This window comes from Sapajus apella, unplaced genomic scaffold, assembly GCF_009761245.1.
Source record: "Sapajus apella isolate SASKATOON/1434 unplaced genomic scaffold, GSC_monkey_1.0 scaffold16, whole genome shotgun sequence".
Classification (NCBI taxonomy): Eukaryota; Metazoa; Chordata; class Mammalia; order Primates; family Cebidae; genus Sapajus; species Sapajus apella.
Window position 1 is genome coordinate 18,372,191 of NW_022436956.1, and position 20,428 is coordinate 18,392,618.

The following is a 20,428-nucleotide window of genomic DNA, read 5'->3' on the forward strand; positions in this document are numbered from 1 at the left end:
GGAGTCAGGCCTCAGGCTGGTCCCATCCATCACCCTGCCTCTGGCCCACCTAGCGCCCCTCACAGGGCTGAGTATCACTCTGTCACTCTCACTAGAGGAGGGAGCATTCTACGACACTCCCTGCTTTGCTCCAAATCAGGAACACAGCATGATTATTATAATAACAGCAACTATTTTTCAGAGCTTACTCTGTGCCAGGAAGTCTCTAGGCAGCCCTATGTATCTGTGGTTTCTGTGTCCATGGATTCAACTAGCCTTGAATTGAAAATATTTTTTTATAAAATTGCATCTGTGGGCTGGGCACAGTGGCTCACACCTGTAAGCTCAGCACTTTGGGAGGCCAAGATGGAAGGATCGCTTGAGGCCAGGAGTTGGAGTCCAGCCTGGGCAACATAGTGAAACCCCATCTCCATTAAAAACCATTAAAAAAAAATTGCATGTGGGCCGGGCGCAGTGGCTCACACCTGTAATCCCAGCACTTTGGGAGGCCAAGGTAAGCGGACCACTTGAGGTCAGGAGTTCGAGACCAACCTGGCCAACATGGTGAAACCCTGTCTCTACTAAAAATACAAAAATTATCCAAGTGCGTGTCAGGTGCCTGTAAACCCAGCTACTCAGGATTCTAAGGCGGGAGAATTGCTTGAGCCCGGGAGGTGGAGATTGCAGTGAGCCGAGATCACACCACTGCACTCCAGCCTGGGCGACAGAGTGAGACTCCATCTCAAAACAAAACAAAACAAAAAACAAAAAGAAAATTTCATCTGTACTGAACATATACAAACTTTTTTGGTGATTATTCCCTAAACAATACATTATAACAACCATCCACACAGGATTTACATTCTATTAGGTATTATAAGTAATCCAGAGATTTAAAGTGTATGGGAGGCTGTGCTTATGTTATGTGAAAATACTATGCCATTTTATATGAAGACTTGTGCATCCATGGATTTTGGTATGTGCAGAGGGTCCTGGAACCCATTTCCCAAAGAGACTGAGGGATGGCCATATTACCCACTTCGCAAGCAATATCTTATTTAATGTACTGAAACATCCCATCGTTCAGAGGAGAAACTGAGGCTCAGGGCTTTGAATAATGAGACCAAGGTGGCACAGCTTGGCAGTGAGCCATGAAGCACACTACAATTAACCCCCTCAATACAAGGCCCCATCCCCCCAACCCATCTGCCCAAAGGCTCTCCAGAGCCGCCTCTTCCTGGGTGTACCTTGAAAAGAGACCTAGATTTTAGCTCATTATGCTATTTGCAGCCCCTGATGGTCCCAGTCCAGTGTCTGGTGCTCTGAGATGGAGTCAGTATTCATGGCAGATGTGGGGATTGCAGGGGCCTCTCTTCACTGGGGTAGACAGAGGAGATGTGGACTTTGCCCTCCACGAACTTGGCACAAACCCAGAGCCACAAGCAGGGCCTCTTGAGGTGTCAACCTGGGCTCAGGGGCTCCCCAAGGTGTTTCTCCCACTGTTTTCCACTCCCCTCCTCCCTTCCACACTGGGGGAGGGGCGCACATGCATGGAACAGCCCCCACTTCTGACTACCACCTCATCCCCAATCTGCTGTCAGCTTCCACGTAATCTCAGGGTCACAAAAGTCCAAGAGGCCTCTTGGGAATGTGTCACCTTCCAGCGTGGAGTCACACTGGGGAAGGAGGCGGGGAGGGCGGTGGGAGGCGGGGGTGGTAGGGGCAGTTTAAATGTCTGGCCAGCTCTGAGCTTCAGTCAGTTCCCACAGCAGCGAAGGTGAGCTCTCCTGAGGACCTCTCTGTCAATTCCCCTGATTCCAGGGAGGATCCAGTGTGGCAGGAAACTCCTCCAGCCTAGCAAGGAGCCCAGGATGTTCCTGAAGGCCGTGGTCCTGACCCTGGCCCTGGTGGCTGTCACCGGTGAGTAGAAGCTGTCTTTGGATGGGTTTCTCAGGCTGCCACTATGAATGGTGCAGGAGGGAGGCTGGGCCAAAGCAAAGTGACACTTCTGAGTGCCCATCAGTCCCCAGCTGGACATGGGGTCTGCCTGGCTGCCAACTGGCTCACAGGAGAGCTGGCCCAGTCCCAGTGGTGGACCCACTGGCATTGGTGCTATACCAGTTTCACATGTTCCCGTGGCTTTCAAAAAGCTAAGCCCAGACAGGGAAAATGGCAGGATGGGCACCCCCCCATCATCCTGTCTGCGGCTCAGAGTTGGAGCAGAGGGGCCGCAAAGGAGACGAGGCCTCATGAATTGCTCTCTCTTACCGCCCAGGAGCCCGGGCTGAGGTCAGTGCTGACCAGGTGGCCACTGTGATGTGGGACTACTTCAGCCAGCTGAGCAACAATGCCAAGGATGCCGTGGAACATCTCCAGAAGTCTGAACTCACACAGCAACTCAAGTAAGAGGGAGTACAGCATGCGGTGGTGACAGGGAGTTCTTAAAGGCCACACAATGCATTGGCAAGGGCTGAGCTTAGAGACAGGAGCCCGGAACTTAGGATACCCACTGCCCTGCTACTAACTCGGGGGCCTCTGGACCTAAGATCCACATATGTAAACCGGAACGTTGGACCGAATAACCCCTGCAATGTCTTTTTGCTTTAACATTCTAGAGTTTGGCAAATGGCCACATCCTATTATTCAGGCTCACAGAAGAAAGGGAGGGAGGAAAACGTCATGAGAGCTGACTTCTGATACATTCCAGAAAGACAGGCTCCAGTGGAATCAAGGGGAGGGAGGTGGGAAGGGAGGCCCCTGGGCACCGGCAAGGAAATCAGCACCTTGTCCCGCTAGAAGACCCCCAGCAGAGGTCAAGAAGACAACATTGTATTACACAACGTGATTCTAGGTCCCAGTGGGGGTGTGCTGGGACCTAGGAGGGGACAAGGAGGGGAGACGAGGAGGGGAAGGCAAATTGCTGGAGGTGACATGATGGGTAGATTCCGAGACAAACTCCGTGGGAGATCCCGAGATAGAAATTCAGTGTCATAACTTAGTCTGCGACACTCATCCTCACCAATCTGAACCACCATAGGGAGGGTGAACTCGGTCCCCCTGAGCACTCACACGTATGCATAAGGCAAGTGGTATACAAACAGAAGAAGCCTTGCCATGTAAATGTAAAGTGTAATGTGACCTCCTTGTGCCGTTCCCCACAGTGCCCTCTTCCAGGACAAACTTGGGGAAGTGAACACTTACAGGGAAGACCTGCAGCAGAGGCTGGTGCCCTTCGCCACCGAGCTGCATGAACGCCTGGCCAAGGACTCGGAGAAGCTCAAGGAGGAGATTCGGAAGGAGCTGGAGGAGGTGAGGGCCCGGCTGCTGCCCCATGCCAGTGAGGTGAGCCAGAAGATTGGGGACAACGTGCGAGAGCTGCAGCAGCGCCTGGGGCCCTATGCAGATGAGCTGCGCACCCAGGTCAACGCGCAGGCTGAGCAGCTGCGGCGCCAGCTGACCCCCTACGCACAGCGCATGCAGAGAGTGCTGCGGGAGAATGCAGACAGCCTGCAGGCCTCGCTGAAGCCCCACGCCGACGAGCTCAAGGCCAAGATCGACCAGAACGTGGAGGAGCTCAAGGGGCGCCTCACTCCCTACGCCGACGAGCTCAAGGTCAAGATCGACCAGGCCGTGGAGGAGCTGCGCGGCAGCCTGGCTCCCTATGCGCAGGACGTGCAGGAGAAGCTCAACCACCAGCTCGAGGGCCTGGCCTTCCAGATGAAGAAGAACGCTGAGGAGCTCAAGGCCAGGATTTCGGCCAACGCCGAGGAGCTGCGGCAGAGGCTGGCGCCCGTGGCCGAAGACATGCATGGCAACCTGTGGGCCAACACCGAGGGGCTGCAGAAGTCTCTGGCAGAGCTGGGCGGGCACCTGGACCAGCAGGTGGAGGAGTTCCGACGCCAGGTAGAGCCCTATGGGGAGAGCTTCAACAAAGTTCTGGTGCAGCAGATGGAACAGCTCAGGCAGAAGCTGGGTCCCCATCAGGGGGACATGGAAGGCCACTTGAGCTTCCTGGAGAAGGACCTGAGGGACAAGGTCAACTCCTTCTTCAGCACCTTAAAGGAGAAAGAGAGCCAGGACAAGACCCTCGCCATCCCTCAGCAGGAACAGCAGCAGGAGCAGCAGCACCCACAGCAGGAGCAGGAGCAGGAGCAGGAGCAGGAGCAGGAGCAGGGACAGGTCCAGCAGGAGCAGGTGCAGATGCCAGCCCCTTTGGAGGGCTGAGGTGTCCTTGGTGCACTGGCCCCACCACCATGGACACCTGCCCTGCCCTGCCACCTGTCTGTCTGTCTGTCCCAAAGCAGTTCTGGTATGAGCTTGAGGACACATGCCCAGTGGGAGGTGACACCACCTCTTGATATTCAATAAAGCTGCTGAGAATCTAGCCTCGACTGGTCACCCATGTGACTCCTCCTTGCAGCTGGGGAGGTGGGGAGGTGACCATGACTGGGCAGAGCTTAGCAGCAGCCTGGCAGGAGACACCCAGGGCTGGGGAGAGGATACTCCCCAGGAGAGGTAAGCGTAGGGTGTGCTAGAAGAGGGCATATGGGGGGTCCTCTAAGGGGAGGCAGGAAAAGATGTCACACATTATCGCAAGACAAAATATACAACCCACTTATATTCATTTAGCCAACAAATAGGCATCGAATGCCTCTGATGTGCCAGGACAACCAGCAAACAGCTTTTGTGGAGCTGTGTGCCCAACTCTGCCTCACACTGAGGGGAGCACCTGGAGGCCAGCAGAATAGGGTCCCTGGCCCTGGGGGAGCTCACAGTACACTGGGGGAGATGGTCCGTCCTTGCATGAGATCTTCGGTGCCTTTAACTCATTTGTGTAGTTTCATTTAGCCCACCCCAACCCAGTTCCATTATAAAAGCAATTCATGCTTATTTCAGAAATTCCTTGAATGCTAAACCCATGGTTTCCATCCAGAGTTGAGGAATGAGGCCTGGGGACCAAGATGAGTCCAGGAAGGAGAGGCGGAACAGGTGCCGGAGCCTGCAGGGCTCTGGTCTGCACTGTCCCGGGGCCTCCTGCCAGGTGGTCTGCCAGTTTGGGACTGAGTTTGCAGCCACTGGGGTTAGGGATAGAGAGTCAGCGGTCTCATCAGCACAGCCAGCTGTGGGCAGCTGCAGCTTTTGGAGTGGGCTCTCACACCACACTTAGAGACTCAAAAACCTCCCCAAGGAAAGAGCCAGTTCAAGCCTTTGTCTCAAAGGACTCAACATCTTGGCTGTTCCCTCTGGACCCCCAGGCCTGCGAGTTGAGCCATCTCCCTTTCCTCTCCATAGGAGGATGCAGGCCCTTCAGGGCTTTCCTGGAAGAAGCCTGGAATATGCTAAGGAGGAGGGGGCAGGCCCCTGGGAGGGAGTTCTGGGGCCTCTTCCTTCCCTCCCAAAGTGCCCTCAGGGTGGTGGCCCCCAGCACGGTCTGGCCCAGGCCTATCCTCCTCTGGCCCCTGGTGCTAGCCTGGTGGGAGGGATGTATGCTTGGGAATCAGGCAAGCCTGGGTTTGAATCCTGGCTTTTTGGCTGACTACTGGGTGATTCAGGGCAGATAATTGAGCTTCTTTTGGAAGACAGGGATCATGACGATCCTCGGCTCAGAGAGTTGTGCTGCAGGTTTGATGGAGCAAAGATGCCAAGCACTTAACATCAGGCATGGAATAAACGCGCAATAGCTGGTGCTGCAACAAACAGGACTTCCTCCTCCCGCTCACCTCCAGGCCACACTCTATTAATGAGGCCTCCAGAGTTGGCCAAGGGCAGAACTCTGGGTTTGCCCTGCCGCAGCTGCTCTCGCTCCTGCATACCAGGCCAGTAAGGCTGCTGTGGCAACTTTGATACCCACCCATGCTAGAAGCCCAGGGATCCATAGGGAAACACCTTGACAAACCCACCACGCACCTGGGGGTCTACTGGATGGATTTAGGAAAGGACCAACGAAGCCGAGGCACCAAAAGGAAGTGGGATGAAGGGGGGCAGGTCTCCAAGAGGGACTGGAAGCTTCTGAGATGCTGCTAGACCTCACCTGAGGGCTGCCTGGTTTAGTGCTGACTCCAGAACCCTGGGGTCCTCGGTGTCTCCCAGAACTTGGTTCTTAGTGTGAACCCTGGATGGGACCATGGACCTTTCCCACCACCCTCAGGGACATCCTGCAGGTCTCTGAGGGTCCCACCACAGTCGTCATCCTCCTGGATGATGAACGCCTTCTCTTTCCTGCCCCAAGATTTTGCATCAGTCTCCTGGGTCACTGACCTGGCAGATGCCTCCTGGTAGTAACGTTGCTTTTGGCTGCTGCAATGAACTGAATGTTTGCATCTCCCTAAATTCCTGTGTTGCAATCCTAACCTGTAAGGTGATGGTATTAGGATAGAAGACATTTGGGAGGTGATCAGGTCATGAGGGTGGAGCCCTCATAAATGAGATTAGTGTCCTTATAACAGAGGCCCCACAGAGATCCCTTGTCCCTTCCACATGTGAGGACACAGCTGGAAGGTGCCATTTATGAACCAGGGCCCTCACTGGATATGCTGGTCCTTGATTTTGGACTTCCCGGCCTCCAGGACTGTGAGGAATAAATGCGTGTCGTTTATAATCCACTCAGTTTTTGGCGTCTTGTTGCAGCAGCCCAAGAGATCTAAGACATCGTCCCAGCCCCATCTTCCTGAAGCCCTCCTGCTTTGTTTGGGAAATGTCTCGCTGATGAGTTTGGTGGGAGTCAGAGGCTGCCTCCATTATAGACACTAACAACGCCAGTTGCCTGCCTTCCAGCCTCCCTTGCGTCCAGCATGGGACATCACCTACTCGCAGCAAATCAGATGTAAAAGGGACAGTGGAGAATCCTTTCTGGGGTGGGCAGGAACAGTGTAGCAGCAACAGGCAGCTTGCGTCCAGGCTAGAGCCTTAGGCCAGGGACCAGGCATGGCAGTGGCTGCTGGGCACACTGGGCTGTTGCTGTCCTGGGTCGGTGGTGGCAGCACAGCCGTCCCCATTCCTCTAGCTGTGTGGCGTGAGCGTGGCCATGTTTCTCCCTCAGCTCCCCTTATTCTTGTTTATTTTCCAAACCAAGTGCTCCAGCTTTCCTAGACGTTTCCTCGAAATACCTGGAAATATGTCAATAAGCTCATCTTCTGATTATATTTTCAGAGTAGGTTTCTGTGGCTAGCAATTAAGAACCTTGATTGAGGCCAGGCGCAGTGGCTCACGCCTGTAATCCCAGCACTTTGGGAGGCTGAGGTGGGTGAGGTTGGCAGTTGGAGACCAACCAGCCTGGCCAACATGGTGAAACCCCGTCTCTACTAGAAATACAAAAATTAACTGGGCATGATGATGCATGCCTGTAATCCCAGCTACTCAGGAGGCTGAGGCAGGAAATTGCTTGAACCTGGGAGGTGGAGGTTGCAGTGAGCTGAGATGGCACCACTGAACTCCAGCCTGGTGACAGAGCAAGACTCTGTCTCAAAACAAACAAACAAACAAACCTTGACTGACACACTCCTTCCCTCTAGGGTATGTATCTCTTGCTTGGGCCTTGGAAGACACGGCCTCATCTCTGGCCTGTTCTGGTTGGTCAGTTGGTTTGTCTGAGGTACACTTATTCATCCTCATTAGGGTTTGTCCCACTGACCGAGGAAAGCAGCCTTCCTCCTGTTCAGAGTTAGCATGTGGACTTGGTCCCTTGTGGCCTGTCAGTCCTCTGCTCCTCTCCAGCGGCTGAGCTGACCGGGGACCTGGCAGCCGGCTGTCTCTACCCTTCTCAGAGATTCCAACAGCTGGCCCCAGATCCTGAGGTCTCAAATCATGAGGTCCTGAGTTCAAGCAAAACACTCTGGTTTAGTTTGGGGAATCTGTTTATTTATGGGAAGATCTCCAAGATATTTTAAGTGAAAAAAAAAAAGCAAGTGTTCAGTTATTATGTACTATACAGCCTGGTAAGGGACCACACGTGCATATGTGTATGTGAATGTGTAAGGAGGTGAAAATCCTGTTAGTTCAACAGCTAGACCTAGAATACCTCTGAGAGAGAAAATTTCATTGACAGTGCATGTTAGCTATTGAGGAGGACACCCAGAGGAACTGGATGGAGACCATGAAACAGAGAGATGGAGTCGATTGTTCTGTGCATTCCCTGCACTGGCATTTGAGGTTGTAATGAAGAGTTGGAAAGGAGGGGAGTCACAGAAGGGAAAGCAGGGAATATATGAGGCGGTGAAAGCCCCCTCCAAATGATGGCCAAGAAGAAATGCCCAGTGGCAACAGTCGTAGAGCTTTTCAATACAAGGATGGCAATGACACTGACTGCAATGCTTGTAGTGTGAGCTGCTTTTAAAAAACGCTTTGTGGCCGGGCGCGGTGGCTCAAGCCTGTAATCCCAGCACTGTGGGAGGCCGAGGCGGGTGGATCACGAGGTCAAGAGATCGAGACCATCCTGGTCAACATGGTGAAACCCCGTCTCTACTAAAACTACAAAAAATTAGCTGGGCATGGTGGCGCGTGCCTGTAATCCCAGCTACTCAGGAGGCTGAGGCAGGAGAATTGCCTGAACCCAGGAGGCGGAGGTTGCGGTGAGCCGAGATAGCGCCATTGCACTCCAGCCTGGGTAACAAGAGCGAAACTCCATCTCAAAAAAAAAAAATAAAATAAAATAAAATAAAATGCTTTGTATTATATTACCATATTGACCCATGTAATTCTCATGATCGACTGTGACATCAAGACACAATAGATCAATAGATGAGGAAGAGCTACTTCAGAATGGTGAGGCACATTACCTAGCAAGGGGTGGGATGGGATTTTTTTTTTGGTGGGGGATGGAGTTTCCATCTTGTCATCCAGGCTGGAGTGCAATAGCACAATCTCAACTCACTGCAACCTCCGACTCCTGGGTTCAAGCAATTCTCCTGGCTTGGCCTCACGAGTAGCCTGCCAACTTGCCTGGCTAATTTTTGTTCTTTTAGTAGAGATGGAGTTTCTCCACATTGGCCAGACTGGTCTTGAACTCCTGACCTTGTGATCCACCCGCCTGAGCCATCCTGCTTGCAACCTCATGACAGACCCTGAACCAGAAAAATACAGCCAAGCTGCTGACCCGCAGACATTGTGAGATTACAGGTGTGAGCCACTGCGCCCAGCCAGAATGGGATTTGAGCAGGGGGTATTCAACTATGGAATCTTTCTCTACTATGCTATGGTGTCAAGAACCCCATGGAGAAGGGGGATGCCCCCTATGCAAAGGACAGGTGGGTTCTACTCACTCATACTAATACTTGAATCCTAACGTCTGGCTTATATGGAAGTGAGAAATCTGGAAGCCTAGGCAACAAGCTTATCCCAGCAGGGTTGGCTTTTGCTCTCTACTTTATATATTTATATAGTGTTGGGATTTAAGACCATTTTAGGCCAGGCACAGTGGCTCCCACCTGTAATCCCAGCACTTTGGGTGGCCAACTAGGGGAATCACTTGAGGTCAGGAGTTTGAGCCCAGCCTGGCCAACATGGCGAAACCCCGTCTCTACTAAAAATACAAAAATTAGCTAGGGGTGGTGGCGTGTGCCTGTAATCTTAGCTACTTGGGAGGCTGAGGCAGGAGAGTCACTTGAACTCGGGAGACAGAGGTTTCAGTGAGCCGAGATCACACCACTGCATTCCAGCCTGGATGACAGAGTGAGATGCTGTTTCAACAAGAAGTTGAAGAAGAAGGAGGAGAAGGAGAAAAGATACCATTTTAGGCTGGGTGTGGTGGCTCACACCTGTAATTCCAGCACTTTGGGAGGCTGAGACAGGTGGATTGCTTGAGCTTAGGAGTTTGAGACCAGCCTGGGCAACATGGATAACCCGTGTCTCTACAAAAAATACAAAAATTAGCCAAGTGTGGTGGTACACACCTGTGGACCAAGCTACTCGAGAGGCTGAGGTGGGAGGATTGCTTGAGCCCAGGAGGTTGAGGCTGGGGTGAGTTTAGATCATGCCACTGCACTCCAGCCTGGGCAACAGAGGAAGACCCTGCCAGAAAGAAAGAGAGAGCGAAAGAAAGAAAAGAAGAAAGACAATTTTCGTATTACTTTTATAACATAAAATTTACCATTTAAACTATTTATAGGTGTACAATTCAGTGGCATTAATCACATTTACAATGTTGTGCAACCACCACCACCACTATTTCTGAAAATTTTTTCATCATCCCAAACAGAAAACTCTATCCATTAAGCAATTGTGAAAACTGCTGCTGTGAACGTGGGTGTATACATGTCTGTTCCAGTCCTTGCTCTCAGTTTTTCTGAGCATATATCCAGAAGTGGAATTGCCAGGTCACATGGTAATTCTATATTTACGTTTTGGAGGAAACACCAAACTGTCGTTTATAGTAACCGCACCATTTCACATTCCCACTGGCGATGCCCAGGCTTCCAATTTCTTCACAGCCTCTCCAACGCTTGTTGTTTTCTGTTATTTTTTGGTTTCGTTTTATTTTGTTTTTAACAATAGTCATCCTGACAGTATTACTTTTAAAATCAGAAATAAGTAAGAAAAGAAATATTCCCCAGGGCTTCTCCAGGCTATAGTCTATGCCACCAAGAAAGACTGAATCGTTGACACCCATAGGAGAGCGTGTGCTGGGAGTCCCTGTGGGCACCAGGGAAGTGTGTTTGAACTCCAGCCTGGCCCACATCAGCTTACCCAGCAGTCCCCCAGAGCCAGCAGTTTCAGGTCAGAATCTCCCCGGTCACCACTGGATCCTCAGGTGATTTGGAAGTAAAGGACTTCTCTGTGGACCTGGGTTAGTGCCCCATAGGCGTGTTGACCAGCACCCGTGTGGGCCAGGCTGCGATGCTAGCCACACCCCTGTACCCATCCCCAAGTTCGAAGGTCAAAAGTTCTCTGAGAACATCCAGGGTCACTATCCCTGAGGTCTCTGGTATACTATGTGGCCCCGATTAGGGCAAAGGGAAGGGATCTGAGGGTCACTCTCTTCCTGTACCCACAGGGCCTTGCTGCTCTTGAAGGATTGATTGTCCTGGCAGGATCAAAAGTGGCTCCTGCAAGGGGACACCGTGCCCTCCTTCCATTATCATAGCACTCCCTTTCTTCCAGGAGGAGGCAGCAGCATGTCCTGGGGAGAGAAACAATAAGCTTAGGGTTATCAGGGCACTCCCTGTCTCCTGTCTGAGAGCCTGCAGGGTGGAGTCAGGGCTATCTTACTGTGTGGTGACAAGCAGCTGACAATGCAGGGGCACAATAGAGTCCCCACCCCATGGCCCATATCAGAGGCGTGAGGGTTTGGTGAGCTGCTGGTTCTAAGATAATGAATTAGTGCTATGGGGACAAAAGACCTAGGACCCAGGACCATAAGATCACAGGGCATTAGGGTTTCAGGGAACCACCTTGTTTCTCAGTCCCAATTCCTTTGATATCATTTAACAAATGATCAAAACTCTAGACTAACAGCTCTTGAGCTCAGGCTTTCCATTTGTTTGTTCATCATTGTATTAGCACAGTGTGGTAGCTAGCTCTCACAATGGCCCCAGCAATCATTGCCTCTAGTATTCACATCCACGTGTGGTCTTTTTATTTATTTATTTATTTTTGAGATGGAGTCTCGCTCTGTCACCCAGGCTGGAGTGCAATGGCACAGTCTGAGGTCATTGCAACTTCCGCCTCCCAGGTTCAAGCGATTCTCCTGCTGCCTCAGCCTCCCGAGTAGCTGGGATTACAGGTGCCCACCACCACGCCTGGCTGTGTGGTCCATCTTATATGAAGATGGCTGATGTGTGATCAATAGGCTCTTGCGGAAGTCATGGTATTTCACTCCCAAGGCTAGGTCATAAAGGGCATTGTGATACCTACCTTGATTTCTCTTGGATCACTCTTTCTGAGGGAAGACAGTCACCATATTGTGAGGATGCGCAAGCAGCCCTGTGGAGAGGTCAACACAGGGAGGAACTGAAGCATCTTCCCAACAGCCAGCACCAGCTTGCCAGCCAAGTAAAGTGAGCCACTTTGGAAACAGATCCTCCAGCCCCAGCCAAGCCTTCAGATAACTGTAGCCCCAGACAACATCCTGCTTGCAACCTCATGACAGACCCTGAACCAGAAAAACACAGCCAAGCTGCTGACCCCCAGACATTGTGAGAGATCATGAATGTTTACTGCTGTTCTAAGACGCTGCTTTAGGGTACTTTGTGGTACAACAATAGAATACTGAAAATACAGAGAGCCTAGCACGGTGCCTGCACATGGTCACCACTCAATCGTTGAGTGAATGAATCCTGCTTAGTACTGAACACTCCCACTGACAGCCAACTGTGCCATCTCTCAAAACAATTCATTCTATCTTTGTGCAGCTCTGTTAAAGATTATTAGAATTGGCCGGGCGCAGTGGCTCAAGCCTGTAATCCCAGCACTGTGGGAGGCCGAGGCGGGTGGATCACGAGGTCAAGAGATCGAGACCATCCTGGTCAACATGGTGAAACCCCGTCTCTACTAAAACTACAAAAAATTAGCTGGGCATGGTGGCGTGTGCCTGTAATCCCAGCGACTCAGGAGGCTGGGGCAGGAGAATTGCCTGAACCCGGGAGGCGGAGGTTGCGGTGAGCCGAGATCGCGCCATTGCACTCCAGCCTGGGTAACAAGAGAGAAACTCCGTCTCAAAAAAAAAAAAAAAAAAAAAAAAGATTATTAGAATTAAATTGTATCTTTCTCAGTACAGCACACATACATTGTGTGCACAGGAAATTTACCCACAGACTCATTCATGGAACCCCAAACCTTGTGGAGAAAATTGAGCTAGAGGTGTGCTATACTTCACAGCTGCCTTGGGATGAAGAACCTTGGTTGGTTTCTGAGAAGAACCTTGGTTGGTTCCTTATCTTTGTTCTTACTGCTTCAGTCTCTGCATGCTCTCCATTTCTGGGCTATTCCTTTACTCTCTATTTAGTTTTCATTTTTGTTCTTTTTTAAAAAAAAAATTTCTAAGAGTTTTTATTATTGTTATTCTCTGAATGTCTTTTTATAGTATCCTGTTCTTGTTTAATCAATGTAATACATTCTTCTCATTCTTGTCTATGTTTATTCTTGAGTAGTCAGCACCTAGCATGATGACTAGAACTTAGTAAGTGTTCAATAAATATTTGTTGACTAAATGAATGAGTTTAACAAATAATTTTGTCTTGGTGAGTTGTATAGTGTGTGTGTGTGTGTGTGTGTGTGTGTGTGTGTGTGTGTGTGTGTATGTGTGTGTGTGTACATATATATGTGTGTGTGTGTGTGTGTGTGTGTGTGTGAATCTTTTCCAGATAATGCTGAATTGTTTTTTTCAAGGTGATTGTACTACTTTATCTCTTCCCATCAATGGACCTTCCTGGACGGATCCTCTCATTTTCTTATCTTTGTTCTTACTTCTTCAATCTCCGCATGCTTGTCCTTTCTGGACTATTCCTTTACTCTCTATTTAGTTTTTATTTCTGATATATATATATATATATATATATATATATATATTTTAATTTCGAAGAGTTTTTCTTATTGTTATTCTGTGAATGTCTTTTTATCTTATCCTGTTCTTGTTTAATCAATGTAACACATTCTTTTCATTTTCTGATGTTATTAATGGCATTTTCCAATGTGTTCTTCTTTCTGTATATTCTCGGTTTTCTCCAACTTCCTTTTTAAATATTTTTTGTTTTGGCCCCTATCTTTCATGTTAGGAGCTTTCCTCAAATGACTGGCAATCTGGCTGCTTAAATTTAAGAGTGGGAGATTTTAAAGATGATGTGAAGCTCCAAGTACATGGGTAATATTCATTGACCCTGAATGTCTCTGTAAGGTGCTCCACTGAGATGTTTAGCTGGGGAACCCCCAGTGTAAAAACCTTTGGGTCTTACCTCTTGAGCTGGTCATGTTCCCCTAAGAAAGTTCTTTCATTCTTCTGCCTGGAGGGTAAAGGCCTGGATACCAGTGTCCTTGGGGCCAAGTGGAAGAAGCAGGAAGAGGACTCAACATTTCAGAGGACATACTTTGATTTAATCCTGTTCCTAGTACAGGTCTCCTGTCCTCAACTCTGACTGACGTTCAAGAGAATAAACGTCCAATCTTCTACTAAGGTGAGACAGGGAGGCTAAAGCGCTAACTGCTCCTTAAATTGTTTCAATCAATCTTTCACGTTTATGACAGCCTCCTCTGCCACCTCTTCTTTCAGTAGAAACTGGTGGCCCAGTTCAGGACAGTCATATATGACTGAGCAAGCTGTGCACTGCATCATTCTGAGTCCACCTCTCTTACAGGCTAGACAGGATAGATTTGTTTATTTGTTTATTTTTTTGAGATTCATTTATTTATTTTTTTGCTCCGTCACCCAGGCTGGAGTGCAATGGAGTGATCTTGGCTCATTGCAATCTCTGCCTCCTGGGTTCAAGCAATTCTCCTGCCTCAGCCTCCTGAGTAACTGGGACTACAGGCACCTGCCACTATGCCTGGCTAATTTTAGTTTTGGTAGAGATGGGGTTTTACCAGCTTGACCAGGCTGGTCTTGAACTCCTGACCTCAGGTGATTGATCCGCCTCGGCCTCCCAAAGTACTGGGATTACAAGGGTGAGCCACCGTGCCTGGATGTATATTTATCATGACAAATCTCTGGCAGATGGCTATAGAGTGTCTTGAGAAAGGGGAGGCTGTTTCTACTGCACCCGCAGGTGCAGCATGGGCTAGCAGCAGCCCTACTATCATCTCTTAGCCTGTTGAGAATCCAGCAGTGTAAGTCAGGCTGCAACTCATCTTTTCTCACTTCCATTTCATGACCTGCATTCCCAAGGCCTGCTAAATCAGTTGCAACTGGTCCGTTTGCTTTCTAACATCCAAAACTGTGTTGTGGTCTTTTCTTTCTTTCCCCCATCTGGTCTTTATGAATCTACATCTTTATCTTTTTTTTTTTTTTTTGAGACAGGGTTTCACTCTGTTGCTCAGGCTGGAGTGCAGTGGCATGATCAGGGCTCACTGCAGCTTCCACCTCCCAGGCTCAAGTGATTCTCATACCTCAACCCCCATGAGTCGCTGGAACTACAAGTGTGCCATGCCTGGCTGATTTTTTCAGTAGAGACAGGGTTTCGCCATGTTGCCTAGGCTGGTCTCAAAGTCCTGGACTCAAGCAATATGCCTACCTTGGCCTCTCAAAGTGCTAGGATTATAGGCATGAGCCACAGTGCCTTGCTATAACTTTTCCAAAAAGATTTCTTCAGTATAGTTTCAGGAAGATTTCAGAAAAAAAGTGAAATTAGATGTGTGCATTCAGTCTTCCGTGTTTGTCTGGAAGTCCGCACAAGGAGCATCAACAGAAGATTGCTGAAAGCTTTGGGGTAAATTCATTCCTTTGGAGTCTAAGCCATTGGTTCCAACCTCCCCAGGAAGTTATGGCAAAAGGTTTGTGGATAGGAATGTACTTGGCCAGAAAATGTTCTTCCCTTTAAAAATGTCTCTTAAGGCGGGGCAAGGTGGCTCCACCTGTAATCCCAGCACTTTGGGAGGCCAAGGTGGGTGATTGCCTGAGGTCGGGAGTTAGTGACCAACCTGGACAACATGGTGCACCTTGTCTTTACAAAAAATACAAAAATTAGCTGGGCTTGGTGGTTTGTGCCTGTATCCCAGCTACTTAAGAGGCTGAGGCAGGAGAATTGCTTGAACCTGAGAAGTGGAGGTTGTAGTGAGCCGAGATCATGCCATTGTACTCTAGCCTGGGTGACAGAGTGAGACTCCATATCAAAAATAAATAAATAAATAATAATAAAAAATTATCTGAAGAAAATAATCATGGAATGCATGCATTTAGCTATGTGGATATTCATCACAGTGTTGTTTATAATAAAAAATTAATAACAAGTCGGGCATCATGGCTTACGCCTGTAATTCCAGGACTTTGGGAGGCTGAAGCAGGCAGATCACTTGAGGTCAGTAGTTCAAGACCAGCCTGGCCAACACGGCGAAACCCTGCCTCTACTAAAAACATAAAAAATTAGCCATGCATGGTGGTTCATGCCTGTAGTCTCAGCTACTCAGGAGGCTGAATCAGGAGAATCGCTTCAACTCAGGAGGTGAAGGTTGCAATGAGCCGAGATCACACCACTGCACTCTAGCCTGGGTGACAGAGCAAGACTCCATCTCAAGAAAAAAAAGAAAGAAGGAAGGAAGGAAGGAAAGAGAGAGAGAGAGAAAGAAAAAGAAAGAAAGAGAAAGAGAGAAAGAAAGAAAGAAAGAAGAAAGAAAGAAAGAAGAAAGAAAGAAAAGAAAGAAAGAAAGAAAGAAGAAAGAAAGAAAGAAAGAAAGAAAGAAAGAAAGAAAGAAAGAAAGAAAGAAAGAAAGAAGGAAAGAAAGAAAGAGAAAGAAAGAAAAGAAAATTATGTAATTGACTGAATCCCTCCCTTCTCGGGTTTCCAGGAAACCCAAAGCCAACGTGGAGATCACCTCTGGCAACCTTGCCATCTCTTACCGCTTCTGTGATTGTGCTCTTCATCGGGTCATAATTTTCTGCAATTATTTCTATTTTCCCCATCCTGTGTCCTCTCTGCAACCCCCTCTCTTTTATTGCCATTTCAGTTTTCATTTTCAGTTGCCTCAAATCTTTGGTGATGAAGAGGGGTACACATAAACAAAACCCAAACAAATAAATACTGAAAATCTTTATCTGGGCTGGGCACATCATCACTGTGTTGACTCAGAATGTGCTCAGTACATTTTGTGGCATTTGAGTCCACGTCACTGGTCCCACCCAGCTGTTGCACCACTGGCAGGCGTTTTTGACACAAACACCTAGCAGTGGGGCGTTACTCAGACCTGATAGATCATGGTCTGTGTAGGGTAAACAGGCCGTAGTGGCAAGCCTGAGGACCTGCTGCCCTGGCTATTGCTCAGAGCTGGTTCTGCCTATGCAGGAGACAGGAAAAGAGGGAAATTGAAGGGGGTACGTTCATTCTGGGACAAGGCATGGTGGGACAAGGAGGGAGAGGTGATATTTGGGCAGCTGTGCCCTGGGCTTGGCTGTCCTTTCCCTGGCGGGCCCTGAGCTATTGTTCTTTTACCCAGATCAGTTAATACATGGACCTGGCACCTCTATGTTCCATCAGGCCTCTTTCTCCCAAATCCTAAACCCTCTGGGGTGAGGGGAATAGCACCTGGCTTTTCCCTGAGGATGGTGGCTTCCCCTAGTAGCAAGTGTTAAGGCTCTTTGTGGTGTGGATCTGGTCTTAGGAGCAAAGTCCTCTCTTTGCTCCCAAGCACGAGACAGTGTACTGAACATCGACTTTGGAATTAGATAGACCTGGAATTGGTCCAGGGCAAGACCTTGGGCAAGAATCTCTCTGAATTCCAGTTTCTCTGTAAATAAAATGAGGATAGGCCTGGCTCACAGTGGCTCAGGCCTATAATCCCAGCACTTTGGGAGGCACAGCCAGATCACCTGAGGTCAGGAGTTCAAGACCAGCCTGGCCAACATGGTGAAACCCTGTCTCTACTAAAAAATATAAAAATTAGCCGGGCATGGTGGCAGTCACCTGTAATCCCAGCTACTTGGGAGGGAGGTTGTGGCAGGAGAATTGCTTGAAACCAGAAGGTGGAGGTTGCAGTGAGCCAAGATCATGCCGCTGCCCTTCAGCCTGGGCAACAGGAGCGAAACTCTGTCTCAATAAATAAATAAATAAATAATAAAGTAAAATGAGGCTAACAATTCCTACCTTAGAATATTGACTTGAGCGTTACAGATAAGAAAGGTAAATACTGGGCACATGGTAGGTCCATAGAGAGCTCATCGTCATTAAATCTTTTCAAACCCTATTCAGCCAGGTTCTGGAAAGGAGAGAGCCCTGTGGGCATGCCCAGGCTGCTTCCCATCCCTGTGCAGTAGCCATACTGAGCTTTGCATCATTTCCACCACACACTAGATGAGGGTTTGTGTCTTGTTCTTTCCTGGCACACAATATGTGTCCCACTTCTCTGAGTGCCCACCAGGTTGGCCTCAGTGCCACTTGCTGCCTTTATCGGCTTTAGAGATGCGCCATGCATCATTGACCTCTCTTCTGAACCCACCACGCCTCATGCCTCTGTCAGCCCCGGTCACAGCCCAAAACATAAGGCTCCCCGGTAAGGTCACTGCCTCCTACCCCACTCTTCTTCCTGCATGGTTCTTTGCTTATTCTCTCTATCCAACATCCCAGGCCTATTCCCTCCCAGTTTTCCCACTGCCTCTGGAGCACACTCCTCTGCATCTTTGGCCTCCTAGGTGCCCCCTTCTACTTCCTTTTTTTTTTTTTTTTTGAGATGGAGTCTCGCTCTGTCGCCTATGCTGGAGTGCAATGGTGCAATCTCGGCTCATTGCAATCTCCATCTCCCAGGTTCAAGCTGTTCTCTTGCCTCAGCCTCCCAAGTAGCTAGGACTAGAGATGCGTGCCACCATGCCTGGCTAATTTTTTGTATGTTTAGTAGAGACGGGGTTTCACCTCGTTAGCCAGGATGGTCTCAATCTCCTGATCTCGTGATCCACCTGCCTCGGCTTCCCAAAGTGCATGAGCCACCGCGCCCGGCCACCTCCTTCCACTTGGGAGTGGGTTCTCAACTGGGCTTGGCCTTGGCTCAGGCTACCCTGCTCCCTGGCTTTCCCTCGGTCCTCCTGCGTGGAGGCTGCTGATTCTCAGACAGGGGTGCTGTTCTTTCCATATCAAGCTTACTGACTGTTTTCAAATTTCTTACTTTTTCTGTGATTCTATCAATTTTGAGGAAATGGTATTAAAATCTCCCACCAAATTTGTCAAGTTATCTTTGGGACTCAGTGGCTTTTTGCTTTATATATTTTGAGACTATTGTCATGTTCAGAATTGTTTTATCTTCTTGGTGAATTTCTTATTTTCCTTTTCCTTCTCCTTCTTTTTTGATTCAGTCTCACTCTGTCACCCAGGCTGGAGTGCAGTGGCACAATATTGGCTCACTGCAACCTCCACCTCCCAGGTTGCAGCAATTCTCCTGCCTCAGCCTCCTGAGTAGCTGGGATTACAGGCATGTGCTACCATGCCCAGTTACTTTTCGTATTTTTAGTATAGACAGGGTTTCACCATGTTAGTCAGGCTGGACTCAAAGTCCTGACCTCGTGATCCACTGCCTTGGCCTCCCAAAGTGCTGGGATTACAGGTGGGAGCCACTGCACCTGGCCAAATTTCTTCTTTTATCATTAAATAATGATCCGCTTTATCCCTATCAATCCTTTTTACTGCAAAGCTTATTTGTTCTGATATTAATTTCATACCTGCTTTCTTTTGATCACTATTTGTCTGGTATCTTTTTAAATTCCTTCCCTGCCTCCATGTTTTAACCTTTCTCTGACTTTATATTTTAGGTATGCCTCTTATAAATAGCAAATAAGTAAAGTTTTTATAAAAGCCAATCTGGCCAAGTACGGTGGCTCATGCCTGTAATCCCAGCACTCTGGGAGGCCAAGGCAGGCAGATCACCTGAGGTCGGGAGTTTAGACCAGCCTGACCAACGTGGAGAAATCCTGTCTCTACTAAAAATACAAAATTAGCCAGGTGTGGAGACACATGCCTGTAATCCCAGTTACTTGGGAGGCTGAGGCAGGAGAATCGCTTGAACCCAGGAGATGGAGGCTGTGGTGAGTGGAGATCATGCCATTGCACTTCAGCCTGGGCAATAAGGTTGAAACGCTGTCTCAAAACAAACAAACAAAAAACCATGGGATTAGAAATACCTTCACAATATCATGAATTTTTCCATATAATTCCCGTTTTTTATTTAACTGGAAGGGCCCACAGGCAAAGACAATCCAATACCAGTCAGTGCACCAAGCACTCAGAACCTGGTTTCTAAACACCATTCTCTACTGAAACAAATAATGGCTGATCCCAGATCTGGGACACGCAAAGTAAAGGTAAGCTTGCAACGTCTAGTCGTACCAGCAATCAAGGAAATGCTCAGAGATCGATGGATGTGTTAAAAGCACATAGGAGCCAGCTTGAAGGGCTCCCACTGGCCAAATGAGGAATAGTTTGAGTATTAAACATCACCACGCTGTATTGTAATAGCTATAATTTATTGTAGAAAAAAAGCAAACAATTCTACGAATCCATAGTGACAACCAAAAGAAAAAATAAAACTTTGCTGTTATTGAGAATATTTCACCACCTCTACTCTATCAATAGGAAAGAAGCCATTACCTTGCCTATTTATTTATTTATTTATTTTTTGAGACAGAGTCGTGCTCTGTTGCCCAGGCTGGAGTGCAGTGGCACCATCTCGGCTCACTGCAACCTCCACCTTCTGGGTTCAAGAGATTCTCTTGCCTCAGCCTCTCATGTAGCTGGGATTACAGGTATGTGCCACCAAGCTAATTTTTGTAGTTTTAGTAGACACAGGGTTTCACCATGTTGGCCAGGCTGCTCTCGAACTCCTGACTTCAGGT

The 20,428-nt window shown here is 48.8% G+C and overlaps 1 protein-coding gene and 1 long non-coding RNA gene across 2 annotated transcripts; one reads left to right on the forward strand and one right to left on the reverse strand.

The window, feature by feature from the left end:
* The first annotated feature begins 1,714 nt into the window (after positions 1-1,714).
* APOA4 (apolipoprotein A4) lies at positions 1,715-4,368 on the forward strand. Its single transcript, XM_032285443.1, has 3 exons — positions 1,715-1,899; positions 2,255-2,381; positions 3,141-4,368. The coding sequence occupies exons 1-3, from the start codon at positions 1,851-1,853 to the stop codon at positions 4,201-4,203; spliced, it is 1,239 nt and encodes a 412-aa protein (XP_032141334.1). The 5' UTR covers positions 1,715-1,850; the 3' UTR covers positions 4,204-4,368.
* Positions 4,369-10,113: 5,745 nt separating this feature from the next.
* LOC116556240 lies at positions 10,114-17,396 on the reverse strand. The gene is made up of 3 exons (XR_004270897.1): positions 16,432-17,396; positions 11,827-11,895; positions 10,114-11,092 (listed from the first exon to the last, which is right to left on the reverse strand). It is a non-coding gene; the product is annotated as an uncharacterized LOC116556240 (long non-coding RNA).
* Positions 17,397-20,428: the final 3,032 nt, after the last annotated feature.